General features: G+C 53.4%; 2 protein-coding genes across 3 annotated transcripts in view; one reads left to right on the top strand and one right to left on the bottom strand.

Annotated features, from left to right (window-relative positions):
* ACBD6 (acyl-CoA binding domain containing 6) overlaps nucleotides 1-12,469 on the top strand; it is a 69,919-nt gene extending 57,450 nt beyond the window's left edge. The window contains exons 8-9 of one of the 2 annotated variants that reach the window (XR_014885146.1): nucleotides 9,696-9,726; nucleotides 12,042-12,242. Coding sequence is in view for 1 of the 2 variants with exons in the window: in XM_085231313.1 (XP_085087439.1) it covers nucleotides 9,696-9,726; nucleotides 12,042-12,196 (186 nt within the window). In the remaining variant the exon portion in view is untranslated. Of the gene's footprint in view, nucleotides 1-9,695; nucleotides 9,727-12,041 lie in introns of both variants that reach the window. The other variant, XM_085231313.1, reaches the window with a different exon arrangement.
* Nucleotides 12,470-14,079: 1,610 nt separating this feature from the next.
* LHX4 (LIM homeobox 4) lies at nucleotides 14,080-22,415 on the bottom strand. The gene is made up of 7 exons (XM_085231808.1): nucleotides 22,349-22,415; nucleotides 22,005-22,115; nucleotides 18,701-18,896; nucleotides 17,028-17,230; nucleotides 16,786-16,940; nucleotides 15,606-15,777; nucleotides 14,080-15,515 (listed from the first exon to the last, which is right to left on the bottom strand). Exons 1-7 carry the CDS (start codon nucleotides 22,413-22,415, stop codon nucleotides 15,127-15,129), a joined length of 1,293 nt encoding a protein of 430 aa, XP_085087934.1. The 3' UTR covers nucleotides 14,080-15,126.
* Nucleotides 22,416-22,721: the final 306 nt, after the last annotated feature.

The raw sequence follows: 22,721 nt of genomic DNA, 5'->3' as shown, positions 1-22,721 counted from the left end.
CCCTGCCCAGCCAGCTCAGCACCCTGAGTAGTGGTAAGCAGGTCAGGAAGGTTGTGCAGGGGAAGCACAAGTCCAGTTCATTATTTACTGCAGCACTCCTCACTGTCCTGCAGGGCTGTGCTCGGGGCTGACGTGCTTTTGCTCTAGGGAGGAAAGAAATGCCACTGAGCAGCAACGCTTCTGATGAATGAACGAAATCAAAGAGAGCCCTTAACTTTATGTTTTTAAGCGGCGTTTCGGTTCCAAATAAATAAAGGTTCCCCGTGGAACCTTCCATTTGCAGTTTGTTTCTGTCAGTCACGAAGATTAATGCATCAGCACTTGCTTCGAAGGGGCTCAGGGGATGGGTGATGGGAGATGCTCAGCCTTTCACCCCGGGGTCAACGCTGCCCTGGGTCGGTGGCCCACCAGCCCATGCCATCTGCTGCTCCCACGGCCCACCCGTGCCACGTGTGCTTCTGCACTGCTGTGTGCTGGGACAGATGTCGGGGCCCAGCAACGTCCCTGGGGCCGGTGGGGCAGCAAATGGGGCAGCAAATGGGGCAGCCCTGCTCTGCACTGTGACCCCAGCCCTCGGACCGAGCAGTGCTGGGGAACTTGACCTTATGCCATGAATGGCGAGCCTGTTCCTCCTGCATCTCATTCACAAACAGAGCATCCCTGAGCATAAATCTGTCCGGTGTAAAGTTGGCCATGCTCTTCCCCAGTCGCCTCCTGATCCTGCTGCATTTCATTAGGAACGCTTCTATTATATGGCGGGCGGGGAGCAAGGGCTGCCCATGGGCTCTGAAAGAGCCCTTAAAGTGAAGATCCGTTCTGCATCTCACTAATTGTATTTAGCTGGCTGTGTTTTAACAGTATTGTGGTTCTGCTGAGAAATTCCATCTACTGATAGCGGGATGACCCAAGGCAGCTTCCTCCAGATGGCTTTCCTACCTTTATTTCTTCAGTATTGGCACTTTATAAAAACTGGTTGTAAACCTGGCTGGCTGTGAAAGAGCAGCACTAACAAACCTTCTTCCTCTCATTTATTTCTCCCTTCTTCCATCAGGAAAAAGTCCTGCAGCTCATAAACAGAGATTTTTCAGAGCCCAACCTGTAGCTGTGTTGGATAAAACGAGAAAGGGATATTGTGCACAAACAGCCTTATGAGAAATGCTAAATCAGCTCCTGATACAATTCACAGAGGCTGTGAAAGGGCCTTTAGACATCACAAAGCAGCAGCAGGGGAAAGAATCATAGAATCATAGAACGGCCTGGATTGAAAAGGACCACAGTGATCATCCAGTTCCAACCCCCTGCTATGTGCAGGGTCACCAACCAGCAGACCAGGCTGCCCAGAGCCACATCCAGCCTGGCCTTGAATGCCTCCAGGGATGGAGCATCCACAGCCTCCTTGGGCAACCCAGGAGGTTGTGGATGTGGATAGGAAGCATCCTATATGGGCTCCTGCACCCAGCACAGGGGCCAGGCCCTGGTGCCTCCCCCAGCAGACGGCTGCATGCAGAATGCCTGCTAAGTCCAGATTAGCCACAGAGCAGTCCTCAGGCTTAAGAAGCAGGCTGCTCGGGAGGAAGGCGGCTGTCCTGGGAGACCCATGCACTCGTTTAGTGAGTTTGTACAACTCCAAGCCAAAGGATGGTTCTGACCTGGGAAGTTTGGATTTTGTACATTGAGCTGAGGAAAGTTTGTGAGACCAAAAAAAAAGCCTCTGGATTCTTTATCCTCACCAGCCTGAAAACAGAAAAGGAACTGAGGCATCCCTTAGGCTCTTAGAGCTGTGCCTCTAGCTACGGTACTAACTGCCATTGCCCACTCCTTTTGGAGCTTGCATTACCCCTGGCTGCAGTGCAGGAGTGCAGGAAGGCATTACGCAGCTCTTCCTGGGCCATGCCTGTGGGTATGGGGACAGGGTTTGGGAGGCAGGAGCCTCCCTTCCAGCCCTGCAGCCTCTTATGGCACTCGTGCATGCATGCAGCATTTCAGCTGCCTTTGCCAGAGGTGAAGCCAAACCCCTTGGCTTGGTACTGCTCTACTTCCACAGGGTTGATATTTGTGCTTTCCCTTCTTTCTTTCTTTCTTCCTTTCTTCCTTTCTTCCTTCCTTCCTTCCTTCCTTTCTTTCTTTCTTTCTTTCTTTCTTTCTTTCTTTCTTTCTTTCTTTCTTCCTTCCTTCCTTCCTTCCTTCCTTCCTTCCTTCCTTCCTTCCTTCCTTCCTTCCTTCCTTCCTTCCTTCCTTCCTTCCTTCCTTTCTTCCTTTCTTTCTTCCTTTCTTTCTTTCTTCCTTTCTTCCTTTCTTTCCTTCTTTCTTTCTTTCCTTCTTCTTTCTCTTCTCTAACGACCACTCAGCCATTGGCTTTAAAACTAGCACTTCAGAAGAAGAGGATGTAGAGAAGTGCAGGGTGGTAGCTCTGATGCCATTATACCTGACAGAAATGCAACATCCTGGCCGCTTCTGGTTGTGGACTCAGCCCTTCCTAGCAAGAGTGATCCTGAGCCCCTTTGCAGTCTTTTCAGCACAAGCCTTGACATCCCAACAGGCTCAGCCAAACAGAGCAGCAGCAGCAACAGCATCGCTCTCAGCTCCCGCTGTCTCCCATCCCACCTGCTCCATTGAGCAGCCTGAGCAGGCTTCCTTCCCTGCAGCCTGGCAGAGCAGCACAGCACCTTGCTGCTGGACGTGGATCTCTGTGCTTGCAGCATCACCGCCGTGCTGGGGCCATGTCACAGCCCACACGTGCTGCCCCGAGCTCCGACAGCCGGTCCCGCGCAGGCACGGCGCCAGCAGTGACTTTACAGGCTTTGTGGCAGAGATTATTTAAAGGAGATTAACCCTTCTAAACCCCTTAGATTTTAATTATTTCTGTATGTATTTATAAAACCCGCAGTCTGCTGGTTCCAGGGCACAACTGCCCCAGTCCCCATCCTTAACCTGGATTCAGGAATACACAACGCAGCCATATTACAGTGCAGGGCTGGGCTGCACAGGGGTCACTGCTTATTTATTTATTGCCTTCATAGCGCAGTTCAATCCGGGATGAAAACGAAACATTATGACATCCAATTGCCAAGGGAGCTAATAATGAGGATGGCGTTAAAATAACAGCGCTGACACTGCATTAATTGAATTGTTTGATTGGGCGCAGCATCGCTCGCTAATTGTTTGCTTAGGGCAGCTCTGCTGTTGGTGCAGCCTGTTGCCTCCCCACTGCCCGTGCTGTGAGCAAGGAGCACCTCTGAAGGGGTGGCCAAAGGCGGGGATGGACCTAAAGAAGATGGCTTTGTTTGCTCAGCCTTTTGTATGCATATTAGTGTTGTGAAATGACAGTCTGGAAGATCACAGTGGCTAACAGGTGCTGCTGGGAGGGAAAAAAACAAAAGGGTGCACATATCCATCCTTACACACTTCGTCATGCTAATTCTGGGCTAATTAGCTCTTTTAGAATTAAGGACTAATGGAGGAGACTTTACCACTGCTCATGGGAGCTTTAAAATCCAAATATTACCCAACCTGGCCAGTCTCAGGTGACCCACGCTGTGCTTTGCAGAGGTAGGAAGAATTCTGAAGGGGTGGGAAGCCAGTCCCACTAAGAATGGTGGACCAGGGATGTTGTGGAGACCACTTCTTTGTATGGGTTACCACCTTGGCATGGTGGCTTTAGCCCTATTTCTGTGTATTCTGGGACTGCTGCTGAGAAATTGCAGTATTTAAAGGTTGGTTTAAGTATTTGTGAATGCAGACATAAAGGGTGGTTGTTGAAAGAACCCAGAGCACGTTGGATGCCAATGATATTTTAAAAATAGGTCATTCTGATTGTATTTCCTAAAATTGTATGGTGTTTATTTATTCTTACACCTTGAGCAAGGAAATAAAAGCAGGGAAGTTCATAGATACTTTTTTTTTTTTTTTTTTCTGGGAGAATCTCTTTAACATGCACACGGTCCTCCTCTTCCAGCAGTGAACGTTTGACCAATAGCAATTAATTCCTGATCACAGTCTTTCTATGAGGTAAGAAAACATTAATGTCTCCATTAGGAGTGCTCTGCGAGGTGGGATTGATCATTGGGCATCCCGGCCGGGACGGAGCACAGCTGAGTGATGTACAGCAGAAACACTCGATCCCAATGTGTTTTAGGATAAATATCGTTAAGCTAATGAATTTTCCACCACTTAGGGTGAAGCATACAGTATTTCCTTTGAGGACAGGTTGTAAAATAGGGAAAAAGTGAAGGTCCTGGTATAAATCTCTTCCGTAGCTTCTTACAAAACCAACCTCGCGAAGAATAACACCTGAGCCCCCAGCATTGGGTTGGCTAGGCCAACCATCCCAAAGGTTAATAGAGCTTTTGTCATGCAAATGGAAGGCTCTTGAGCTGGAAGTGCAGGACCCTTGTGCACAGTGGGGGGGAAGCAAAGGGTTAAATTTCGGGGCTGTAGAAGCAGATTGTGTTTTCCTTCTATGATGTGGGCTGACAAGACATCAGTATTCTATTCATCTGTTGGGAATTAGGCTGTTAATCCAATCAATGACTCTTGAGCGAGCTGCAGCCTGCCTCCCCACTGGGGAACAATCGGATCAGACGGGAGATTGTTTAAGAGCAGAGCTCGGTCCTGGTGTCAGGTGGAATTTCCAAGCGTTCCCTAGTGAATTGGGGATGGGAAAGCTGTCTCAGCCCATTTATCCTGCCCCTTAAATAACCAGGTATCTGCTACAGTGATAAAGCAGCACAAAAGCAGAACAGGGAGCGAGGAACTTTTATGTGGGGGGGGGGGGGGGGGGAATGCCCAGGGAAGGGATGTTTCAGTGTCTTGGCAACGTTTGGCTTCGAAGGAAAGAGAAGGAGCAGCTTTGGGCCGTCCTGCTTGCAGCCTGCAAGGCTAGCGCCTTCCAGACCCAGTTTTGAGCCCTGTTCTTGGGATGGGACGAGGAAGCCCGGGGTTCTCTGGCAGCTTTTGTCTTGTGCTAACGCAGTTCTGTCACACTGACACACAGGGATGGCAACACCTGATGCTGGAGGCAACAGACGGCAGCAAACATTATCTGGGGCAACCTATCAGCACATCTGTACAAATACCCAGCTGTGCTCAGGGCATCGAGTGCAAATTGGGGTGAAAATTCATTCTGCAATCAAGGGCAGCCCCTTGTGCACGGGGATATTGAGGCACTGGCTGTGGTGGATGTGATAAATCCTATTGAAATTGCACGTGGAAATGTAGGTGCAGCACCAGTTGGAAAGTAGGGCGATGAGGGATTAGCGTCACGCTGGCCCTCTGAACTCCCAAGGCCAGTGGGTTTGGGTGCATTAGCAAAGGCAGGCTTCCAGGGAGAGCAAGCTCCTGGGCATCAGATGCTCCCTGAGGTTTCTTACACCTGGGTTGGGAAGTGGACCTTCGTGTTATAGCACCTGAATGAACCGGGATGCTCAGGCCATGGGCAGGAATAAGAGAGAAGGAACCTCAGCTCCCAAGCTTGGCTTTAAAGGGCTTCTGCACCCCTCCTCCCTCCATCATAATGTTGAATCAAACAAAAGCTAATGCAATTTCCTTTGCCTTTCAGTAGGAGATTGTGCTGTAAGGGCCCATACCATTAGAAATGTAATAATTGCTTCTCTATGCAGGTCTAATTTATCTGGGAGGCACTTAGGAGATAGACCTGTGATAGCTTGGTGATAGGCTTTAGGGAAGGGATGGAGAGGTGATGATAAAGATCTGTCTAGCACCTCCCATCCCCAGGGATGTCTGCCCCGTGCCTTGACATGGCAGGGGAGAGGGGCAGCTCAGTGCCAGCAGTGAGTTCAGTACATTGCCAAGCCTGCAAGATTTAACGGGGGATGTAGTGATGGGATGTCCAAGCCCTGTCTGGGCAATTTCCAACCCCAAATAAAATCAGTGTGTGACTGTTGCCTGGGTTTTGGGTTTGCTTCTGCTGGAAATTGCTCTGTTGTTGGGAATGCCTGAGCTGTCCCAGTGTCCCCATGCTCAACATTCACAGCTGTAGCACTGCTGGCACTTTTCAAACACCAGACCACTCATCACCCACGTATGGAACACTCGCTGTGAACCAGCAGGTGAAGCAGTCGTAAGTGTATTTTGCTTTAGCGAAATCAAAAGGTGGAAAAGGAGAAGAAAACATGAAGGTGTGGTTCATTTTCCTGTGGTTGGAGCTTTTTGGGACTCTGGGTGCTCCCACACAACGCTGTTAGGTGGTATCGTTCCCCAACTTGGGATCACTGGTCTTGCTTTGAAAATCAGGAGGCAATTAAAAGCAAAATTCTGTGTGCACACTGGTATAACACAGAGACCTCAAAGAACAACATCACATCCCAAACTGAACCACAGCTTTGGAATGCCAGCACTTAAACACCCACAGTGATTCACTCATCCACTGCCTCAACTGTACAAACATTCATTTTGCATGAGTTAATGGCACGTGCCCAAACCCGGGCTGCTGTGAGCCACAAAAGCATGAAAATGAGAATAAAGGCCATGGAGGGCCAACCCCTGAGCTGTGCAGTGGATTTCAGGCTGGATGTGTCAGCCCACGTTGCTCACTATTACCATGAACACATACATTCTGGAGGCCTTTCAGCTGCCATCTCACCTGCAGTCATCTCAGGGATAAAATTGCAGAGAGAGAAAAAGGAGATCATAGAATCATAGAATCACAGAACGGCCTGGGTTGAAAAGGACCACAGTGATCATCTATCATCCAGTTCTGAACCCCCTGCTATGTGCAGGGTCGCCAACCAGCAGACCAGGCTGCCCAGAGCCGCATCCAGCCTGGCCTTGAATGCCTCCAGGGCTGGGGCATCCACAGCCTCCTTGGGCAACCCGTTCCAGTGATGAGGTTTAAGTAAATTGTTGGGAAGTTGAAGTCTGAAGTGGAAATAGATGAGAAATTAAGCAGTTTTTACAAGCGGAGGGAAGTATTTGCCTGCTATTTTTTATCTCCCTGGCTTGAATGAACCTGCGTCGTGCGGCTGCAGAGATTTATACTCACAGCTCCTGAGCACCAGTGCTTGTTCAGAATCTGTATAATTCCAGCCCTCTTATTCACTCGCCTTCTAAAGACTTCGTGTAAATATTTATCTTCGCTGCCTGTCCACGCTGCTGAACCCAAGCTGTTAAACACTGTTATCTCTGCATCGCTCTTATCTGTGATCCCTGCCAGTATTGGGAGCTGTGAGTAGCGAGCAGCGAGCGGCTCCCTTAAACGTCCCATGAATGAACAGGGAAAAACAGCAATGACAGGGGAAGAATACCTTAAAAAACAAGTGTGTCCACTGTCCGTCAGCAGGAAAGGTTATTATATGTGTTGTTTTCCATCTTGGCTTGACCGAGGCGCTCCCACACCTCCGTAGCTCCAGAATCCTCATCTCAGGTACAGCAGGGAGCGGAAATTCCCAAGGAGCGAGCAACGGGATGGAAGCTCTGATATAATCCTCTCTTATAAGACAGAGCTGGCGTGCAGGAGCCATAGCAGCACTTAACAGATAAGGCCGTCGGTCCATCTGCGCTCGGCCCATCTTCTCTCATTTCTCTCCCTTAAATTTCTCAGGAGCGCGGCGCAATCCCGTTATCCAATAAGTTGCCCACTGGTAGCTGGATTTTCATTGGGAGACATCTGTCACAGACCTGGGGCGTGGGAGGTGCGGCTCATTTTGCAGCATCTTTGTTTTGATGCTTTCAGCGGATGTGGGCATTTGTTCTTAAGTTCTTGGCTCAGAACTGTCACGGGGTGTGATACAGCGGCTCCCAAAGTTGCTGCAAGACAAACTCTGTCCACTCCTGGAGCTCTGTCAGATTGCAAGCTCATTTCTAACTTCTTTTAGCAAGCCCTTAAGGGCACCAGCACTTGGGATTACCTAAGTTTCTGTATTCACAGTTTGGAAAGAACTGATGGAACAGTCACGACGACAGCCATACAAGTGCCCCCCTCTGACTCCGTGCTTTCCATGAACTAAGCCAACCAACATCCCCATCAGTTTCAGCGGGGAAGAATTAGCGGCTCCCCCTGCCAGTGACCACAGTAGAGTTGTTGGTTTTTTTCCCCATTTCCCTGGATTAAAATTTGTCACGGAGCAAACAGAAGCAAACAGCATCGCGTTGGAGAAGTAGAACAAATGGCACCTGGCCAGCGGTCAGGCTCGCAGGGGGAAAAAAAATCTGGTGTAAATAAAGTGCAAACAGCATTTGCATAACACTGGATTAATAATCTTTTTTTTTTTCTTTTTCTTTTAAACGGCGTTGGGGTTGGAGAGGTGCACTGCGTGTGCTGGGACCTGCTCCCTTCTCCAACTAATAAATGCCAGCTCTGAAATGAAGGGCTCGCCAGCCCCGCCGGCACAGCTCTGCTGAAGCAGCAGCGTTTCACACAGGCCTTTGGAAGAGGAACAAATGTCTGGAGCATTCCTGGACCAACCCTCTGAGCCATCCTCCAGACAGGGATCGCCATCGGGGTGCCCAGGTTCCATTGTGCACCTCCAGTCCCGTCCACCTGCCTTTCATCTTGTTGTTGTTGGCTCAAATTTTGATGGCGGCGATGCAGAGCTCGCCTCCCATCCCCCAGCACTTTCACACCCTGCATATTTTAACTCTGCTTCTCCAATAACTCATCCGTGCTGCCCGCCTCTCCTCCCGCCCCGTTCCAGGTCGGTGCAGAGCATCTCACCCTGCAGCATGACTCTTTCCTGGTTTCCCAGCTGGGTGTGCTTAATGCCTTTGATATCACCAGCCTTAGAAACCAGCAGTCTCTGACGAGCAGTTTTCTGGGTGATTTCCACCTGTTTTCCTGTTCTTTTTTTTTCCCCTTTTGCCAGCGGGCAGTTGAATTTGCACCTTAATCCCGAAGATGATGGTAATTAAAAACTTAAGTCTACATAAACAGATGCAAATACATTAAGGAGGCGAGGAGCTGAATTAGAGGCTAATCCCGATGGGGCAGTGAAAGCAAAGGGGACAGTAATTCTTCCCGTCTGTTATTTCACCTGTCCCTATGGCGGGAGCAGGAGGTGCCCAGGGCTGTGCTGCTGGGGCTGGGGATGGGACGTGCACCCCAAAGTGTGGGATAACATCACCCAGCTCCACAATCCCATCTCTCAAGGCATGTCAGCAACCATCATCCCGTGTGGCTGCGGTGCTCCTTTCTTCACCTGCAGAGGTGAGGACTCCAGAAGCACAACAGAAATGGCTTCAGCCTTGAGTCCACCGTTGTACAGACCTGAGTTTGAGGAGCAGGGAACTAAAATGTATTCAGTAGGGGGGGGAAAAAATGGCTTTATTCCCTGTTTGCTGAGCTGTACAAGCACCCATGTGCCTCACCTGTGTCCTGAATAGCCATCTGAGGAAGCTCTCAGTAGGCATCTCCAGAGGTGCACTCAGGATTGCCGAGGGTCCCAAAGTAAGGCTGTAGGACTGAAATATCCTTCATTTTTATGAGCTGGACGTGATAACGCTGTGAAGTGAATTATACCGGTGCCGTGACGTGATCCACGCGTGGGTTGGTATTGATTACCCACCAACACAGATTGATGGCAGATGCCGATTCAAAGCCTGGCTGCTAGATAGCTGGGTGTGCGGGGCTGCTGATCACTTAAAGCATTGCTGTGATTCACCGTATTTATTTAAGGCCGGAATTTACTTCTATCCCCACGGCGTTGCTTACACCTCTAAAATCAAGTCTTGTTTCTTTGCAGGACGGGGAAGGCCAGACTGCACTCCATTACGGTAAGCTGCCCTTCAGCACTGTTGTACCCTCTTAGCAGGATGGATTTGCAGCTGGAGCGAATCACCTCCGTACAGAAAGCAAATTTCAGCAGCAGCATTCGTAGGAAGGATGTATTTGATTAACCAATGGCAAAGCCCATGAGCAGTGTGATGCTAACCTTGTCCTGGTTACAAACCAATTTGGTGCCAGCTGGGAGCACAACGGATCTACTACCAAACCAAGCAGAGTGAGGTTACAGCTTGTCTCGCTCCTGCAGCTACGTGCTAATTAAATACGAGATTTTATAGCAATCCTTTTAATTGAAAGAGTGTTCTATTTCTAAATGAGAAAAGTAGAGAGACTTAAGTGACACATGCAGTGCTGATATGCGGGGAATAGGGAAAAAAAATTATTTCATCTCCATCGTAATTTGTTCCAAAATTAAGGCACGTCCAGTTATTATTTTGTACTCTCAGTGGCTGTCACTGTGTAATTAAGAGCACACTTGTCATTCTGAAGTGTTTGTGCCTCTCTCTGATCTCTCCACAAGGACATCAGCAGGATGGCAATATTGCTCTGTAGTCCATCAGCCCGAGACACAGCATTTGGATCTGGATCTAAACGGCCAGATTCCCAGGCCCCTGAACCAAGGCTGTAATTACAATAATGTGTGAATGGTCCCCGTCTGATCTTTCCTGTAGGATGCTTCATTTTTCAACTTCTTATCGCTCTGGCTGAGGTGGGAAATCTGTTGTGTCGGTGCTGCGGCGTTTGGTGAACAACTGATTTAATTCACACGATTTCTGCAGTCGTTTCTCCCACCCACCCAAGCAGCCTGTGGGACACCTCTCCAGGTGCCAACCAACGCTCCCAAACTGCAGGAGCTTTCCTTCCCCATTCCATCCCGTAGCAGATCTGCTCACACACCACCCAGATCTCAAACACGGCCTTGAGTTAATTGCTCCCATCCAGGCGGCCTGAGGCTGAGACTCGCTGAAGATGTCCTGATGCAAGCACTTTGTAACCAAGTTGCTCACTGCGGCACAGGGAGCTGCTGCTGAGCGGAATGAAGCCTCCCCTTTTGTCAGAGGACTTTCCGGGAAGGGTTAACCCCCACGAGAGGCTGCTTTTAGGGTGCATCCATCCCTTTTTACGAGCGAGCGTGCCCTGACAGCTGTCCTTGTGGCGACAGCTCTCCTGATTACAGCCGGCCTCGAACCGCGGGCTGCGCCGGGTGATAAATTCTGCCTCCTTCTGCCCGCTGCTGACCCTGGGTTTAATCGGAGGTTAAGCGGAGGCCAGCGCTCAGCCTCATCCCGAAGGCTCTGCTCGCCTTTGGGACCAGGGTCCTGCTAAATGGCCTCGCGGCCTCCCATCTCCTCGCCTCCATCCATCCTCCCGCCCTCCGGGAATACCCAACTCATCCCTCTGCAGCTCCCAGAGGAAATCAAGGCTTCTCGGAGCGCTGGCGGCCACGTGGCTGCACGGTGGGCAGGCTGTGCGTCCTCACGGGCGCTCCGTCTTCCATGGAAAGAGCCATCTGTTCGGCTCGCTGCGGAGGGAGGGGAAATAAATAAAAAAAAAAATAGGAGAGAGAAAGAAATTCATCATCCGAACCCTGAGGATTAATGGAGTCACCAGGCGAACTGAGCTGAATGGAAATTCATCTTCACCCGTGCCGGTGTCAGGAGTGCCGCTCCGGCCCTTGACAAATAGAGGTGCCCAGGGTGCCATAAATCCGGTGGTGGGGCTGCTCTGTGGGGACACTGCCCCTATGGGGACACGGCAACCAGCCAGGGCACACAGGAGCGGGGCGAGGGTGGGCGCCGTGCTTATAGGGTTGGACTGCTGTTCCCTGGCTGCCCTGGAAATCCCCTCTTTGCAGCCACCCCGGGACGAGTGTCCTCTCTGTTTGGTCTCTCCCACATCCCTGCTTCATCATAGAACCACAGGACAGCTTGGATTGGAAGGGAACTCAAAAACCATCGGGTTCCAACCCCCTGCCGTGGGCATGGTTGCCAACCTCTAGATGAGCATCGTCCCCTTCCCTTCCTCCTTTTCTTTTTATCTTTTTCTATATAAGCTTCAATCACACCTTGCCTTTATTTTAATTAAACTTTGCCGCTCGTCGCTTCAGGTCAGCGCAAAACTGCCGAGTAATGCAAAAGATCCTCTGATTACAACATTTAACAGCAAAAAAGAGTTAGTTGGTTATATTGTAAAAGGACCTGAGATATAATTCAAACCAAAGAGGCACCGATCCGGCAGGAAGCAGCCCTGCAAGCAGCCCAGGGCCCGAGGTCTAACCTTGCTCTTTCTCCTTCCCTCCCCACAGCCTCCGCCTGCGAGTTTTCTGACATCGTGGAGCTGCTGCTGCAATCCGGGGCCGACCCCACGCTGCGGGACAAGGAGGGCTGCCTGCCAGAGGAGGTGACAGACTGTAAGGCCATCACCTCGGCCCTGCAGCGGCACACAGCAGGCAAGGTGTAGCCGTGCCACGCAGCCGGATGGGTACCATCGTGCAGCAAAGCCCTGCTCTCCTCCGAGCAGGCTGCGGGTCAGGGTTTTGCATGCTCTGACATCTAGCAGTATTCCGGGGGAAGGAGAGGGGACAGGACTTGGATAGGCCCCTGTGTTTTAGTGCACACTGCCAGGGAGGGCTGCTGGCACGGCCGGGGCTGTAGGGTTGCGTTACGGTTTGGGTTTTTTTTTTCTTTTGGGTCCAAGCAAAATATTATAAATAAAACAAGCACAGTGTTGGGACGGTGTCTCTGCGTGCTTCTGTTGCAGGGAGGAACTTGAGGGCCCTGAGGGACGTGGTCAGTGGGCATGGTGGGGATGGGATGATGGATGGACTGGATGATCCAAAGGTCTTCTCCAACCTTAATGAGCAACTTGGTTCCTGGGAGACTGTAGGGATGGGAGGTGCCATCCTCTGTCCTGCATCCATCTGTCTGCCCCCAGATGAGGAATGGTAGCATCTCCAATGACAGTAAGAACTGCCGACACCGGGTCCTCCTGCAGTGCACCCATTTCTGAGCTGATGCTGCTGGCATTTGGCAGCCAACACTGTGGCACAGCATTGCCCACGAGCACAGGGCAGGCTCAGCAGCAGTGACGGGCTGTGTATTCCTTTGTGCCTTTCCTCAACAGATTCCAGCACTTAGGGTCACTTGCAACCCTTGCAGGAGGTCTTGGGTCAATGACAAGGACAAGTCAGCCTGCTGTGTCTGCTGCGTCACTTTGGATGCACCTAGGACAGCCCAGCGTTGCATCAGCAAACCCACTGTAGCCAAAGTGCTAATTCACAGCCTGAACCAGCGATTGAGCACCCGGTGGGAAGGCAGGGGGGCCCAATTGTACTTTTCATAGCCCCAAATGTGAAGGGAACTTTGGCTCAATGGGCAATAAAACGCCCTCTTACAGCCAGGATAGAAGCAGTGGCTTTGAGTCCCCTGCTTTCAGGGAGCACATGTGGGGCTCAGCACGCAGCCCTGGAGATGTTTATAGCACTTTAGGTCTGTTTGCGAGTTTGGAGCCTTTCCAAAAAAAAGGAGGGGGGGGGGGGTGTAAAAATGAGAAAGACATATATTATTGTTTATAATCTGCTTTATTCAGCCAAACCTTTCCCCAACAGCCTTGCGGATTGCTGCTTAAATCCCCCGGTGCCTTTAACTACCGATACAGAAAGTGGTTAATGTGCATTCGGGCTAAGCTTGGCATCTACTCCAGGAAATCACTTTAATTGAGAAGCATTAAATGTTAAAATGATTAAAATATATAAAGCCAACACACCGGTGCCCACAGTGGGGCTCAGCACCCAGCACGCCTCACCTGAGCCCGCACAGAGCCGAGGTCCCCCCATCTTGGGGCAGCCCCTTGGGGCACGGGGGGAGCAGTGGCAGGGATGGAAATGCCCACTGCAAAGCATGGAGGTGTACCAGCTCCGTGTCAGGCTGCTGGGACTGCTGTCACCCCATCCGCGGCTCGGTGGGACAAGCCATAATCTCTCCATCTCCCTCCTGGACCAATGTACCGCAGGCTTCACCTCACCCAAATTACCTGAGGGGCTGCAAACGGCCCCATGTGGGGTCAGAGCAGGTGATGCTGCTGTCCCCTCTTCCCTCCCTCCCCCCCTCATTGGGGAAGAAGAGCCCAGAGACAGCAGCTGCAGATGAGACCCGAATTTATTGACATTGTGTGCCCTCGACGCGGCAGGGACCGTACACAGCTCATGCCATGGCACAGGAGGCAGGGTACAAAGCAGCATCCCACAGACAGGGTGTGTGGGGGGGTCGTGTCTCCCCAAAGACACGGCAATAAATAAGATTTTAGTCTTTAAATTTTTTTATTGTTTTCTTTTTTTCCTCCCGCCCCCCTCCCCCTCTTCCCAGCAAACAAGACTCACTTTCTGGAACTGTACAACATTTACAAGGGGAGGGGAGGACGTTTGGCTGCATCGGATGGGGATGGTGAGCAAGCAGGGACTGCTGCAGGGACAGCCCCCCCCCAGTGTCCCCTCCCTGTGCCACCCGGGGGCTGGGGGCTTGGCACAGAGCAGCACCGGGGGGGAGCACAGCTGGGAGCACACGGGTGCAGCTGGGCAGTCCTGCAGCACCAACGCACCCAGCCGGGGGACAGCCTGCCCAGCATCGAGCTTTCTCACTTGATTTCACGTTGATTTGTAATTCCCTTCGCTTTCGGCCTCGGGCGGCAGCCAGCACAGCCTGATGTCACCGAACGCCACCGATCACGCACGTCCCCGAGCACGGACCCCTTTTTCCACACCATTTTGGGGAATGTTTTTGCAATATCTTGCAGCAGGGGCTCACCCCACGCTCCCCGTCATCTTTACCCGTGTTGCAGCCCCAGCTTGGCCGTGCTCTCGGTCTCTCAGCCTCGAGGCTTTTCTTCCTGCTGCAATCCCTCCCCTCCAGCCAGCGAGGTGCAGCGCTGCACCGTAAGCACTCCTGCACGCCCGGGGATAAATCACGGCCCTGCAGCCGCAGCGCGACAGCCCCGCTCCCACCCGCCCAGCGCCGCAGCCAGCAGCCAGCACGGCCCCTGGGCCGGGAGAATCGCTCTGAAACGAACCCTTCCGCCAGAAAGGCTTTGCCATCCCTGATTGTCCTCCCCTCCTGCGCACGTGGCTCTCCGCCGACCAGGAGGGACGAGGCGGGGTGACCCCGCCATCCTCGCCGTGCTGTGCGCCCGCACCTCCCTTGTGCTTACACACCCAAAGGCACCCGCCCCATCCCGAACCCCGGACATCGCCGATGCCCCAAGGATGGGCGCCGAGCCCCCACGGATCCCTCCGGCTCCTCTTCCCACGGGAAATCCTGGCACCATCTCGCATCTCCGGCGCTGCGCTTGCGGGCTGGGGGAGCACGCAGGGAGCCGGGGCGGGGGGCGAGCGGCGCTTAGAAAGGGGGGTGATCCATGTCGTCCAGCCAGGAGGCCGGGCTGGTGGGAAAGTCTGGGTACCCGACGCTGCTCCCCGTGGAGATGTCGGAGGTGGGGCCCCCCCCGGCCATGGCACGCAGTGTCTGACTCACCCCCTGCGCCCCCAGCCCCATGCTGCTGTCCATGGCGTAGTCCAACCCATTGAGCAAGGGCGGGTGGGACGGCAGCGACGAGATGGACGACGGCGACTGGGGGAGCCCGTAGGGGCTGCCGTCCCGCAAGTCCTGGTACGGCTGCCCCGTCCCGTCCATGGCGAAACCACCATTCAGCAACTGTCCTCCTGCCACGTCGCCAACGCTGCCGTAAACCCGGTTGGTGTGGCTGAGTTCGGAGAGGATCTGATCGTCTGGTGGGACAAGGAGAGGAGCGCGTGGGGTGTCAGCCGTGCACGGGGAGCTCCACGGACCCCCGCCCCGTGCCCCCCTGCCCCGCTCACCGCGGAAGCTGAGCTCGCTGTCGCTGACCCCGCAGTCTTCAGCTGAGCTCTCCTTCTCCAGCTTGCCGGCCCCGCGGCTCCGCTTGACGCTCTTGTAGAACTGGCCCCAGCGGTGCCGTCCCGCGTCCTTCTTCAGCCTCTTCTCCTTGGCCCGACGGTTCTGGAACCACACCTGGGACGGGCAATGGGGACGTTGGTGGTGGTCCTGCAACCCGGCATCCCAACATGCCAGCACCTCCCAGCCACACCATCTGGCACCCGAACAACTCAGCATCCATCGCTGCTCCAACCCTGCGTCCCCTCACAATGGGACCCCACAACCCGACACTCCAGCTTCCAGGCAGCTGTGTAACCAAGCAGCCCAACCAAATATGCCAGCACCTGTGCAATCCTGCAGCCCATTAGCATGGCATGCCAGCACCGCAGCCCCCATATAACACAACACCCCTGCACATCAGAATCCCTGCAACAACTCCACACCCCATCATGCCAGCACCTGAGCACCCCAGCTCCCAAGCGCTGTGCATCTGAGTATCCCCGCAATTCAATGTCCCAGCAGGCCAGCATCCATGCAACCCAGCACTCCTGGCAACCCAGCATACCCCAGTATGCCAACACCCATGCAATCTGGCACCTCTGCACCGCATTACCGTGGCATGACAGCACTCATGCAGCCTACCACCCCTACAGTGCAACAGTCCTGCAAATCAGTACATCACTGCTTCAACACTTTATCCCTGCACGCCAGGATGCCCACAGTTCTGCACCCCATCATGCCCGCACCAAAGCACTGCACGAATGAGTGACCCTGCAGTCCAGCACTCCTGACACCCAACATCCGTGCAATCTGTCACACCTGCACCTCATTACCATGGCATCACAGCACTGATGCAGCCTACCACCCATGCAAACCTGCACGCCAACAGTCCTGCAACCTGACTACCCAGCATGCTGGCATCCATGCAGTCTAACGCCTCTGCAACCCAGCACTACAACATTGCTGCAGCCTTGCATCTGCACACAGCAGGAACCCCAGCACTCCCCATCCCATCTTCCATGCACCCTGCAACCAAGCATTCCTGCAGCCCTGCAACCCCACACCTGGAACCCAACTCGAGCCCTTGCTAGGGGCCAGCCTGGCACTGGACTGTGGGCAGAGGCCTGGGTCTCTGAGTCTCACCTGCACCACCCTCATGTCCAGCCCCGTCTCAGAGGAGAGCTGCTCCCGCACGTGCCGGGCAGGCTTGGGCGAGTTCTTGTACGCATTCTTCAGTGTCTCCAGCTGCTTGGCCGTGATGGTGGTGCGGGGCCGCTTAGCCCCCGCCTCGGAGTCATCTGCGAGCAAATGAGCGGCGTGAGCATCCCTGGCAGTAAGACACCAGCTTGGGAGCCATCAAACACGAGCTTAGGGGCCGTGCCTACCGTTCTGCTTGGCAGTCTCGTAGTCCTCCTTGCACACCAACCTCCCGTCCTCCATCAGGTAGAACTCGTCTCCGGTGGCCAGCTGCCTGCTGCAGATGATGCAGGCGAAGCAGTGCAGGTGGTAGACGAAGTCCTGAGCTTTGCGCACCACCTGCGTGGGGGGGATGCCCTGCTGGCACGCCGTGCATTTGGTCCCGAAGCGCCTGCAAGGACAAGCGGCCGGCGGGGCAGAGTTAACCCAGCAATCAGGCTAATTACGTGTGACACCTCACGCGGCGCGGCTTCATCTTCGTCAGCGGCTGCCCTAATGGAGCTGGGGAAGGGTTGAGTTTAATGGTTCTTTTAACTAATGCTTATAGGCTGCCTGATTTCCCCCGCAAGGACAGTACATATTTCATCCACATTAATACCAAATAAATTAATTACACCGCCCCGCTCGCATGATGAATCCCAGATTAATGCAGAATGATGGGGCTCTTACGCCGTAATGACAGCGTGGCGGTGCCGTGCCGTGCCAGCAGGGTGGGCTGCCAGGGGTGTGCAGTGAAACTGTGCACGGAGTGTGCAACAAAACTGTGCAGAGCAGGCATGGAGGAGCGTGGAAGGAAAGAGCAGTGGGGTCAGCATCCCCAGAGGTGTTTATGGAATTGTGGAGGTGTGGCACGGTGGGATGTGTGGATGGGTTAGGGCTGGACTTGGGGATTTGAGAGGGTTTTTTTTCCCCCTCACTCTTAATGATTCTATGTGCAAAAATATTGAAGCGCGGCCTTTTGGGCAGCTTCAGGTGAGCAGACCTCGGGCCCCACAGATGGGTGAACCAAAAGTGACAGCACTGGGCTATCGATTGGCACAGGGTGATCTAAATGGGCCCTGACACGAGCCCAGCACTGAGCTCCCAGTGCCAATATCATCGATCCCCACACCTTTTGGCCATCAGTGTAAGTGACTTTGGGATCATCAGCTTCATTTCACGCCACCATTTTCAATGGCAGCAGTAGTGGGATGTGGGGACGTGGTGCTGGCGCTGCCGTGCCCATGGGCTGGCAATGGGATTAGGATCCCCAGGGTGGGTGGGGGGGCACAGAAAACATGCTGAGCCCCCTCCGTTCTGCTGAGCTGGGAGCATCCCCCTAGGGTTATGGCCACATCATCGCCATCCTGCGGGTTGGTGGAGATGAAGGATGGGAGATGCGGTGCCAGCCCTTAGGAAAACCCCCAGATTCTGACAGAAAATAGGGGTAGAGCATCTGTGTTGGGAAGTAAATTTTGGGGGGAGGGTAGGGGGCTGGGTAATGTTCCATGTGGGGGGTGGGAATGTTGCATGCAGCAGCCGGGGAGGTGGATGAGCGCACAGCTCGGAGGGAAAGCAGCGGGGAAAGGAAGGAAGGTTCAGAGAGGAGAGAATATAAAAAGGATGGGAAAAAAAGGGGGGAAGAAAAGTGGGAAAAATGAAAACAAATAAATAAGGGCGGAAGGAAGGGGGTGGAGGGAAAGGTTAAATTAAAAAAAGAAGAAGAAGAAAAGGAGAAGAAGAGAGGAGCGGAGCGGTGCCATCTCGCTCGGAGCCGGGCACAGCGCGCAGCATCGGGGATTTCACGGCTACATCGCGACACGGGGCGGCCGGCAGCGTGCGGGGAGGACGGGGAGAAGGACGGGGTCCTCGCGGTACTCACTTGAAGAAGTCTTCCTTGCAATAGACGCTGCCGGCACGGGCGAAGCAGCGCTCGGCCAGCTGCATCTGGCAGTCGGCGCACTTGAGGCACGAGCTGTGCCAGTGGCGGTCCAGCACCTTGAGGATGAATTTGTCCAGGATGTGCTGGCTGCAGCCGGCGCACTGCGGGATCTCTGCGGGGACGGAGGGGAGAACGGCTCAGCAACGCCGGCATCGCGCGGAGCTTCGAGCTCCTGCCGTCCCAGATGGAGAGATGGGAACTGGGGGGGAAGGAAGGGGGAGAGAGGAAAACGGGGAGGGGAAGGAATGGGAGAATGAGGGGGAGAAGGGTGAGGGAGGGAAAAGAGGTTGGAAAAAGGAAAAGGGAAGGAAGAGAGGAGGGGAAGGGGAATGGTTAATGAGAAGGATGGAAGGGAAAAGGGAGTGGGAAGGAAAAAAGGAAGGATGAAAGGGAAAAAAAAGGAAAATGGAAAGGAAAGGGGAGGAAAAGTGGAAGGGGAAAAGAAAGGGAAAGAGAAGAGAGGAAAAACGAAGGGAGAAAGAGAAAAGGGAAGGAAAAGAGAAGGGGAAAAGAAAATAAAATGGAAAAAAAAAGAAAGAAAGAGAAAAAGAAAAGAAAGGGGGAAAAGAAAGGAAATGAGAAAGGAAGAGGGAGGGAAAGGAAAAGAAAAGAAAATGGAAAAAAAAGAAAGAAACAGAGAAAAAGAAAAGAAAAGGTGAAAAAGCGAAAGGAAAAGAGAAAAGGAAAAGAAAGGGGGAAAAGAAAGGAAATGAGAAAAGAAGAGGAAAAAAATGGAAAATGTCAAAGAAAAGGGAGGGGGAAAGGGAACGAAAAGAGAAGGGAGAAAGAGAGAAAAAGGAAGAAAGAAAGAAAAAAGAAGAGAGAAAGAGAAGAGAATAAGAAAAAAAGAAGAGCGAGAAAAAGGAAGAGAAAAAGAAAGAAAAATAAAAAGGAAAAGGGAAGAAGGAAGAAGGAAGGAAAAGGAAATCAACGAAATAAAAGGAAGGGAATAAGAAACGGGGGAAGGAAAGGAAATAAGAGAGAAGAGGAAAAAAAAAAGAGAAAATAAAGGAAAAGAAATGTAAAAAAAAAAATAAAAGGAAAAAGGCGAAGAAAAAAAAAAAAGAAAAAAGGAAAAAAGGGAAAAGGAAATGGAAAAGGAAAAGGGAAATGGATGTATGGAGGAAAAGAAAATAAAGGTAACACAAGAAATTAAAATGGAAGAAGATAGGGAAAGGACATAAAAGGGGGGAAAGAAAGCAAAATACCAGGAAAATAGAAAACGAAAAGAAGGGATGGAAAAGTGAGGAAAAAATAAAATAAAATAAAATAAAAGAGGGGGGGAAGGAAAAGGGAAAAAGAAAGGCAACTATAAGGAAAACAAATAACGCAAATGGCAGAAGAGAGGAAAAGAAAAGAAAAAAAAAAAGGAGAAGAAAAAGGGGGGAAGGCAGCGGGCGCAGCAGCCGATGGCAGCGGGGCGGTGCAGCACGGCGGGGCCCGAACCCAACAAACAGAGGGGTGACCCCGAACCCAACAAACAGCATCGACAAACGGCACCGAGAGGAGACGCCGCCGATCCCTCGGGACCCCGCACGGCAACGGGGAGAGACAGAAACCCCTTCGTTATCCGGGGGGGGAAGGGAGGGGGAGGGGGACGGAAAGCGGGGACGCGCAGCGCTGGAGGCGGCGGCACCTCCGAGCGTCGGGATCGGAACCGGCCGCTGTGTGCATCCCACATCTGTCCCGTACGGCTCCGGTACCGAGCCGTACATTAACAAACGGCTATTCAAATAAAGGCGGATTTCTGTTTGTTTTTAAGTAGTTCGGATAATTTCATTTGATCTGATATATGTATATATATACACACACACACAGACACACACATCCGTGTGTACATAGATATACACGCATATATATACACATAAATGCGTGCATACACACATATATACACACACACACGTATATACATGCATACACACACACACGGGGGGGGGGGGGGGGGCAATCCAGCCTCACTCCCCCCCACTGCACTGCGAGTTGGCAGCACAGCCCGTTGGTTTTATTCCATCTACGCTGATCGATTTCCCTCTTATTTCTCCTTCTTATTATTATTTTCAATGATCGTTCCGTCGATGTATTCGTTTATTATTGTTATTATTATTATTTTGGGAAGGTGCTTTAGGCAGAAGTTTGGGTTCGGCAAAAGGTTTGCCGCACGTTTGCCCGCCTGCCCCTAAAGAAATGGCGTTATTAATGAGGGTGTCAATTAGCGTGGGCCGTGCTGGGGGTTTATAGCCATCCTCCCCCCCCCCCCCCGCAGCTTTTTGCTCCTCAACGCTAAACTGAAGTCGATGCAAAACGTTGGGGTTAAGGCAGAAAGGTGCTGTGAGGGTCCGGGGTGCGGGGGGGGGGGGGGGGGGGGGAAATGCGATCACAGCGATCGGAAGCGCGAACGGCAAAGGGCGCCCATCGCTGTGAGCAGTGCTGGGGACTGGGGCTGGGGGGAGGCACAAAATAAAACAAAATAAAAAGAATAAAATATTATTATAATGATAGAGCAATCCTTAGGGGGGCTGCAGCCCCTTTCGCACTCACCGGAGCCCAGCTGGAGGCCCCGCACTGACGCCCCTATTTCTCACCGCACGGTTTCCCCGTAGCGGGGGGGGTTCCGACGCGGTGCCGCCGCGGACTCCCCCCGTCCCTACGCATCCCCGCAGCCACCCCCCCCCATCCCCCGAGCAGCACCACGAGAACTTCGGCGGCACAAACCTCGCTATTTCGCCAGCGATTTGCTGTACTTAAATACACGAGAAGAACAACATCTCGTTCGCTGTACCCTGGTGCGGGCAGAAGCAGAGAGGCAGCCCCACATCGGGCTGAGAAACGAATGGTGCACAGCCCCCCTTCCCCCGCTGCAGACCCCCCCCCCACCGCGGGACGCTCCGCTTCTCCGGAACCGTTTGCAAACAGGCTGGAGAGGGGGAACCGTAATAGCGATAATCGATGATCACGAACGCAAATCATAAATGCTAACAACGATAACAAATACAACCAAAACCCGACCGGCAATGCTCGCACCCCCCAACCCCTCCCCGTTCCCACACAGTGTCCCCGCACACGTCCGGACGCTCACGGCCCTGCGTGGGGGGGCACAAGGAGCCGCGCCACCTGTAGCTTTGCAGCACGTACCGATGGACGCGCGGACGGAGAGACGAGAGGCGGGTCGGGGCCGCGTGTCGCGACACACGGCAACAGAGGGAGCACCGCTCGCAGCCCCGTGCGCACGCACAGCCGCGCTGACCGCCCCGTCGGGGCCCCCCCGACTCCCCCGTGCAGCAGCGCTGCCGCACACGGGAAGAAATGAAAGGAGGAGAAGCGAGGCCGGGGGTGGTAGCGGGCCGCAGGGAGGGGACTGGGGGAGAAGAGAAACGCGTCCTTACGTTGTACCGGCACCCCGAGGATCTCCGGCAGCCCCTTGACAGCCCCTTCGGCAGCGAGCGCTGAGCTTTGCATCATTTTATTGGCCCGGGGGCGGCGGAGGAGAGAAAAGAAGGCAAGGAGAGGACGGCGTGCCTGCCCCCGGCCGCAGGCAGCACCGTTCCAGCAGAGCTGAGCCGAGCCGAGCCCAGCCGTGCCGTGCCGTACCGGTGCCGGTGCCGGCCCGGGCGCGGCGCCGCAGCTGTGCCGCCAGCACCGCCCGCCTCCCATTCATTCCCCCTGCGGGGAGCGCGCCTGACGTCACCGCCCGCAGGGGGCCGAGGGCGGAGCCTGCCGACCTCCGCCAATCCTCGCACGCCGCACGCCTCGGGGGGCGGAGTCTGAGAACTGAAGGGGCGGGGTTTCGCGGTCGGTGGGCGTGGCTTGTGGAAAATGGGCGTGGTCTGGCGACGCCACGCCCCGGGACTCCGGAGGCTGCGGAGCGTGGTTGACGTTATCGCGACACGGGGCTGTCGTGACATAGCGCTGTTCAACGGTGCCGGTGCAGAAAGGCAGAGCAGAGATTGGGGCCGTTCTGTGC

This window comes from Meleagris gallopavo, chromosome 10, assembly GCF_905368555.1.
Source record: "Meleagris gallopavo chromosome 10, MGAL_WU_HG_1.1, whole genome shotgun sequence".
Lineage (NCBI taxonomy): Eukaryota > Metazoa > Chordata > Aves > Galliformes > Phasianidae > Meleagris > Meleagris gallopavo.
Note: the sequence above shows the minus strand (reverse complement) of the source record. Positions and strands in the feature narration are given on the sequence as shown.

Bases quoted from the DNA above. Each gene is read 5' to 3' on its own strand.
- LHX4 (XM_085231808.1), bottom strand. From the start codon at position 22,415: ATGAATGGGAGGCGGGCGGTGCTGGCGGCACAGCTGCGGCGCCGCGCC. The intron at 22,116-22,348 runs GTACGGCACGGC...CTTCTCCCCCAG, and splicing joins CCGGGCCGGCACCGGCACCG to TCCCCTCCCTGCGGCCCGCT. The intron at 16,941-17,027 runs GTAGGCACGGCC...ATTTGCTCGCAG, and splicing joins CGAGACTGCCAAGCAGAACG to ATGACTCCGAGGCGGGGGCT.